Source organism: Solea solea, chromosome 2 (assembly GCF_958295425.1).
Source record: "Solea solea chromosome 2, fSolSol10.1, whole genome shotgun sequence".
Lineage (NCBI taxonomy): Eukaryota > Metazoa > Chordata > Actinopteri > Pleuronectiformes > Soleidae > Solea > Solea solea.
The window spans coordinates 32,177,980-32,185,971 of NC_081135.1; the positions used below are offsets into that span (position 1 = coordinate 32,177,980).

Consider the following 7,992-nt stretch of genomic DNA (forward strand, 5'->3'; position numbering starts at 1 on the left):
ATAAGGATTCCACTTTTTTTTTAGTAAAAAAGTGTAAAGAAGGCTCTTACAGCTGTCGCTGTCACAGCGTCTCCACTGAAAAGCAGGCGTGTACAGAGTGGCTACTGTTTTCTTGTCCATCTTAAACCCTGGTTAAATAGCCAGGACCTGTCAGTGAAGTGTCCACAGCCTATAATCTTTGGCCATCAAGCACACAAATACTTAAACAAACAGGGAGCATTGGGCAGATTAAAGGGTGTGTGTGTTTGTGTGTGTGAGAGGGGTCCTGTGTCAGAATGACAATTCTCAAACAGCCTGGTCTCTGTGTTGGATTATCTGTTGTTTTCGTCTGTATTCATTTACTATGTGGTCTTACTATGATTCTTAGAGTTCTTCATTTTCTTTCTGTTGAATTAAAGTTTAGTTTATTTTATCTGTTTATTTTGTTGTGATACCTCAAATATTTAATGGTTTTTTTTAACATTATTGATTATTCCTGCCTTTTAATTGTACTTTTGTAAAGTTTTTCTTTAATTTGTCCAAATAGAATGTATTCATTCTTAAATATATGTGCGGAAAAATGCCTTTTTTGAATAGAAAGTACGTACCATGCGTTTTCCTATCTGACATGCTCTAGCTTGTTCTTTTGTTCCAGTTTTGACAGACTACACGTTAAAATCTATGTTGTGAGAGAAACAAATCATGGGTACATGATTGAGGTGGAGGGAATATATATGTATATATATATGTCTATATATGTCTTGTAACACAGATTATATATATATATATATATATATATATATATATATATATATATATATATATATATACATATATATATGTAAGAAGAATATAAGAAAGTTCTGAAACATCTAATCATACCTTGCTTTACCAGATTTATTGAAAGGGCACCAATAGAGATGAAGCATCCCATTTTCAGTGGCGTCTGAAAGACAGAAAGAAAACAAACAAAACAAAAGACACACAAAGGTCTCACCCTCAGTGCAGAAACCTACATTTAAAAAAAAGGTTTGTGAAGCAGTGGAAAGAGGTGACTGAAGAAGTAATTTAGATTAGACAATGCAGGTGAATGATTTTAAGATCATATATGGAGCCCTGTAGTTAAATGCATATTTCCTTTACAAAATATTATTAGTAATGTTTTCCCCCTTTGGTCACTTGAGGGCAGCGGAAACAAGCTACTTCCCTTCAAAAAAAAAAAACGACCTAAAAACGCTGACTCAGCGCCTCTCTGAAACTGATTCAGCAGAAAAAAAAACATACATGTATATTCTTTGTTTATTTTTCAGTTGGTACAGGTTATTCTTACCTACATTCACACTTTCACATTCCTGTTTTTTTTTTTTACTCATTTTTCCATCAAGAATGACATTAAACTGCCTTTTAAAGGTATTTTCTCCCCCAAGTTTAACCATTTTCTCACCAAGCTCTCAGAGCCTATGACTCGCGCTTCTCCAAGAACAATCTAGATGAATTTGTTCTGAAGTGTGTTTGCTTCAAACGCTCTTTGTGTTGGTTAACTAGAGCACGAGGGGAACGGGCTGGGGGGGACAAGGAGGAATGTCACTGTGCTGATTAGAGCAGCAGCAGCAGTGTGTGGCTGAACACATGGAGAGAGAGAAAAAAGACAACAGTCTTTAAATGGACGTGGCAGAGTTATATTTGGAAACATTTCCTTTTGAATATGCACTGAGGGCAGGTATGGGGGGAGGTAAAGGGTCGCTGAGATTCAACAGTTACCAGTGAGCCCTGTGGTGGCTTGTCAGCAAAGCAGTTTAACATCTGTGGTGGGAGGTGCTGACATTCCTGTTTTCTTCATTTTCTCAGTTCTTACAGATTTGGGGGAAACACTACCCTACAAGACACAAAAACAATCAATAATCACACACTAATAACACAAGTTGCTATGTTTTGTTTCTTATTTTTATTGAATCATTTTATATTTATAATGTGTTATTAATAAACAATTTGATTGCTTCACTTTATGTTTCATTAAAAAGGAGAAATAAATGCAGATTTTCTCAAGGGGGGGTTAATGTAGCAATTTAGCTTTGCAGCACCATTAAATCTGCAGATTAACGGGAGAAATGGGGGGGGGGGGGGGGGGGGGGAGCAGAGATGAGGAGTATTCTAACTTAATTTATTTATAACACTGGATCCTAGATTTAGAATTAGTCATTTAAAAATAAACCCATTAGTGATAGTGAATTTGACCTCAGCATTCAACCCATCCTTTATAAAGACAAGTAGTGAACACAGGAGCATTGCTTCTGTGCCTGGGGAGCAATGGGGATTGGGTGCCTTGCTCAGCCCCTTGACTTGAACTGGTGATCGGTTACAAGCCCGATTTTCCTCTTGGCCACGGGCTGCCCATATAGGGCAAGTATAGTATAGTATAGAACAGTACACGTGGAGGTAAATGAACATGGGTACAAAAAAAATGATGCGCTGCCCCTTTAAAAGTTTCACTGAAACGTCCACCACACTCCAATATCATAACATTTTCAAGTATTTGTTTTCTTCTTCCAACTCCAGGATGTCCCACACCAGCTAGCAATAGGGCTGGATGGGATCAAGCCTGCTGCTGCCCCCTAGTGGACAAATTGTGAACAAACAAATAACATGTTCGTTCCAAAAAAGACAAAAAGATGTTGAAGTCATGGTCTATCTCTGCAGGGAGGTTTAAGGTCAAACTTGATTTTAATAAACAGTTTGACTACTTTTAATCATCAGAGGGTGAACAGAACAGTAACCCTGTCACATCATGTGACCGTTGTTCTCTATTTTAACAATAATGGGAATTTTTACTGAACTCAAAGAGGTCATACTAAGACTCTAGGTAACATAGTCTCTCCGTGTTGATTTAGGTGCAGCGAGTGCTTCTGTTTCTCTCTGCAGCACTTTGTAAAACTCCTATATCAAGTTGTACATTTGCCGTTGGTCCATGGTGGGCGTGGCCCTGTGTGGACGTAGGCGGATATCACATTACCATGGTAACGGAATAGCCACAGCTTGGCTGTGCGTTAGCAGCTAACTGTTATGTGTCTGTGAGCAAACTGCGGGCAAAGCCGTCTTCTATTCTTTACAGGAGCGTGCAGGTAATCCCGATGTACAATGATAGAGGCTTTTTCTGAGGGGGTTTAATCCCTATTCTTGTTTAGTAGAAAGGGAAACATTAGCGTTAAGAGCTACAAAAAAAATACACCGTGTAGTGCTTGGCGCGTGCTGTCTTGCGCTCGTTGGCTTTTCAAAATAAAACTCCAAGGTTTTGTTACTACAGTGTAAACCGGGCTATCAATTAATACGCGGATGCATCTTGTAGCCAGCTGTAAAAAATATACATTAGTAGAACCTCTATCACTGCATTCCGTAATTCTGAGGTTATTCAGGTTACTTAATTCAAACATGTTTGTTTTACTTTGAAAGCAAATCCCTAACACAGGAAGTCATTGCATAAAAATCAGTAACGAATTGACGGTTGTTGTTTTTAATCGTCTAGCCACGTTTTTTTATTCCATCGCAAGTTATCTAACTGTAGACGTTTTAATATTATGCCTTCCAACAGACGTTATTTAGCAGCAGCGGCGTCTCCGGGCCACAGTTAAAAGTCATATGAAGTCGTATTCCATCATTACGAGCCGATAAACGCTGTGTTAGTGTTAGCTAACACAGCTAACCGTCGCTGTTAAAGGTGCCTTTGCCTCGACATTGAGTGTTGTGGCTGTTGTCCTGCTGTCGCCGCCGTGTCCGGCAGGTTCTTATGAGGTCACGATGTCCGCGGATCTGGCTGGTGTGTGGGAGGTGGCGCTGAGCGATGGAGTCCACAGGATAGAGTTTGAACACGGCACGACCACCGGGAAGAGGGTCATCTTCGTCGATGGAAAGGTATGAATCAGGTATTTTAAGTAACTGATGCGACAATATACGGTATTATCGCGCATCGCGAAGAGAAAATGACTCATAATAAGTTGTTGGTGGTGATTTTTTTTAGTCGCAGTAATTGTGAGTGGCTAAAATCGTTAATATCTCACCTAAGTTTCATGAAAATGCTGCCTGGCTCGTTAATATGCAGTCCTGGTGATTCTAATAGTGCCACAAGGGGGAGCCTGCACTGACTTAAACTTTTAAAATATTGCTTGAAAATAAAAATAAAAATATCCATACCAAAGCTGTTTGGGGGCCCCAAGTTTGCCAAACAAGGATGGCGAGATGCCTACGGTCAGTTTTAAATTTTCTGCTCTCACACTGCTCCACAGGAGATACTTAGACGGGACTGGATGTTTAAGCTCGTGGGGAAGGAGATGTTCAGCGTGGGCCAGTCAGAAACCAAAGCGACCATCAACATTGATGCAGTCAGTGGATTCGCCTACGAGTACACTTTGGAAATCAATGGGAAGAGCCTGAAGAAATACATGGAGAACAGGTCAAAGGTCACCAGCACCTGGGTGCTCAACTTGGATGGCACAGACTGCAGAGTGGTGCTGGGTGAGCTCCTCTGTCTTTCTACACTGTATTCGAATGTATTAAGCTGTCCTGCAAACACATCAGCTAAATTCCCTTAAAAGTAAATCCAGTCACTAGTGTCTGCTTTTATTTGGTTCATTCATGTCGTCAATTAGAACAGACATGAAATTGTTAGTTAGCACAGTGTGATTTCTGCTCTCTCACGATGACTCACTAATATTTAAGCACCGAGGCTAAGCTCTTAAACTCCTTTCAGCCCTACACCATCTTCCCTACCTCTGTCAACGAGGTCAGATTATCCTTCTTAGAATTTTACCAATTACAGTTGATTGGGCAGTAAACTACCTGACGCGTGTACAGAATGTACGAGACATACTTTACACTGAATCTATAGATCTGAAACATCTTAAACAAGTGGAATAATTTCACTGAGCTGGTAGAAATACAGAGTGTGTGGTCTGTAGTTTTTAGCTTTGAGGCTGTTAAAACTGATTAAAGCTGCTGTTCATAGTTACAGACTCACTGACAACACACAACATAGATAAACTTGTTAGTGTAGGACCTGAAATGGTCATTAACCTTTCAGTAGGGCTGAAAGATTTGGGGAAAATATCTAATATGTGATTTTCAGCCCATTAGCAAGCAGAAAGAGAACTTGGCTTGTGACCAAAGCATTGTCTGTTCAAGTTCTTGCCAGGTCAAGTGCTGGGGTACTGAGCAAGGTGCCCAAGCCCCATTTTGCCCATTGGACACTCTAAATTGACCCCAGCCACATGGGGGCTACATCTACTGTACTCCCTGTGCTGGTCCCATGCTCGGATGACTGAGGGGTGCGTCAGGCAGGGCAGGGTTAGTATTTCTGCCAAATCAAATGTGGTGACCTCTAGAGAGATGCAGCCCAAAGACAAAAAAAGAAAATATCTACTTTCTGACTTTTCTGAAAGATACTGAAACTGCAGTTGCAATATAATATTTTGTCAAGTCAAGCTTCAGTTAAATCTTAAACTCTAATTCAAGGAAGAGAGCTTAAAGATTTGAATTATTTCCAATCTGCAAGTACTCTTTTTTTTTTTATAGTTTAATTCCAGGCAATTTGCTAATTGTGTTGTTTCAGCAGTTTTGATTAGAATACGATTCATTGCTCTACCTCTGCTTTTCAGCCACACAAATGTCTGTTTTGACCTTTAGGAGCTGAAGACAATGGATTTTACTTTTTTTTTAGATAAGGAATATATGAGCCCTCACTCAGCCAACTACATGTAACAACAAGTCACATATAAAGTCAGAGATTGACAGAAAACCATCTCCTTGCTACACTTTTAAATCTTTACATAGATTTATAAATATGGTCTTTGTACAAGGATTCATATTAGGGCTAAAGGATTTTTAGCTAATGCTCACAAATCACTTTTTTCCTCAACTGAATGGCAGAAAACTGTCACACAGTGCATTTCTATCTTTAACCACTACCTTACGGAGTTAGACAGAAACATCTCAATACCAGCTGCTCATGCATTCTATAACTTCTGAAGCAACTGGCAGTCGCATGACATGCTTTTATTTCCAGTGGGATAATTACAGTGATTCTGCGTTTCCTTTCCTGCAGAGAAAGACACTATGGATGTTTGGTGTAATGGACAAAACATAGAAACTGCAGTAAGTATAAAACCACTATTTCCATATCTGTGTCAATGTTATTTATTAAAAAGGATACACATGCCACTTTTAAGAAGTAATTGGTTAAACTGAAATTGAAAAAAACAATTGTCCATCTAAATCAAGTGGCAACCTGTCTTATATCAACTTTAACAATCTGAATCTCTGGTTTTGACACCATGGGTGCCTTACTTTATCTATTTTTCTCGAAATGGGAACATCATTTATAAAATTAATATAGCGTTCTTTTGAAGAGCTGAAATTAGTCAATGAGACCATTAACATTATAAATCAAATAAGAAGTAGGCTACATTTCCTACATAATTTTATTCAAATAGAGTTACTTTTTGCTACCAGCGGAGTCACCTTCTGGTGGCTAGTCACCACATTGGTACTTTAAGATTTGCCTCACTGAGGAAACTGGAGGACTGTCTCCACACACTCGGTCTTTTTTGAATGTAATTTGAGCAACAACCGTAGCATAACTGAACGATTGTCTTATCTCTGCATCTGACTGGACGTCTTTCAGGGTGAGTTCGTGGACGACGGCACGGAGACACACTTCACGCTCGGAGACCACAACTGCTGCGTGAAGGCCGTAAGCAGCGGCAAGAGACGAGACGGCATCATTCACACGCTGCTCGTGGACGGCACAGAAGTAGCCGAGTGCACAGAGTGACTTGCGCGAGTGTCCACATCTGGGCCGGTTTACACGTGTGACTCTTCGTAGCCATGGCTTTGGGGATAGTCCTTTTTCAATATGTTGGTGTCAGGGACCAGCTGACAAAAAAAAATATGTTCTCATATTTTATAATGGCCATGCTTTGGGGGATATATTAGCCATATTGGTAAAGGCTGTATGATAGAAGTTGTATAGTTAGCAGTGAATTATATAAAGGACTTGCTGTTTGGGCAGCTGTAGAAGAGAAGTTGCAGATATATTTTGATCACAAATGGTGATTTACTGTCAGTTTTTTGAGTAGTAAATTCAGATGTGTTATAATTATCCCCTTCAACCTGACTCACGTAGCCCTCTGCTATTTTCACTTAAATCTGCAAGTCACTCACTGCATTCCATGCTGCACGGTAGGATTAAATATCAGGGTACAAGACTATTCCTTGAATGTAGCATCATTCCGGTGTGCACTGCTCAGGAGAGGAGTCATATTTGTTCAATCCTGTTTTGTTGAGGTGCTCAGTGATTTTAGTCTTAGTTCAGCCATGTCATTTTTAAGTTGTATGTCAACAGCTTTTAGCACACTGCTGTGGATGTGTCAAAAATATCCTATATGTTTTCACAGACAATCATAAAGTTATTATTATGATATTACAGATTATGGCCACTGATGACTGCGAGATGGAGCTCAAAGCTCCAGTAAAAGCTACGTGGAACATGAGTTTGTTTTTTTGTGTCGTCAAAGTGACTTTAATGCTCTTTAATAGTTTTGTACCATTAAAAATATGTGTCTTATACACTGAATGTGGTGTATTTTATGTTTATACATTATTCCTTTTCGATTCCTGTTCAGTGTGATCGTAAAATTTGGAATTGTATTCAATCTCATGAAATGCATTGAGCCGATCAGGATGTCGCTGTTGAACTTGTTGTAATATTCCTTTAATAAAATGTGAATTATTTGGGAAAAAAATAAAAAGAGTTAGACAATCATTATTATGGTGTTAAAGACAAACTTTTACTCAATCCTTACTTACAATCAGTTGTCAAAGATGAACAAATTAATCAATTGATATTTCTATTAGATCAGATTTAACTATTTTTCTATTTATGCCATGTGATGCCACAGAGAAACTATCTTGTCCTGAAGTAAAAGGTATTTCTGCAACAAGATGGTGCATTTTTACCTGCTAGGG

At 39.1% G+C, this 7,992-nt stretch overlaps 1 protein-coding gene across 2 annotated transcripts; it reads left to right on the forward strand.

The window, feature by feature from the left end:
* Window positions 1–2,836: 2,836 nt before the first annotated feature.
* Window positions 2,837–7,593, forward strand: faima (Fas apoptotic inhibitory molecule a). 2 transcript variants are annotated; one of them, XM_058653706.1, is made up of 5 exons: window positions 2,837–3,098; window positions 3,755–3,885; window positions 4,257–4,485; window positions 6,071–6,120; window positions 6,650–7,593. In XM_058653706.1, the coding sequence occupies exons 2-5, from the start codon at window positions 3,772–3,774 to the stop codon at window positions 6,797–6,799; spliced, it is 543 nt and encodes a 180-aa protein (XP_058509689.1). In that variant the 5' UTR covers window positions 2,837–3,098; window positions 3,755–3,771; the 3' UTR covers window positions 6,800–7,593. The 2 variants fall into 2 exon arrangements, with proteins under 2 accessions (XP_058509689.1, XP_058509697.1); XM_058653714.1 differs by lacking the exon at window positions 2,837–3,098 and having other exon boundaries at window positions 3,771–3,896.
* Window positions 7,594–7,992: the final 399 nt, after the last annotated feature.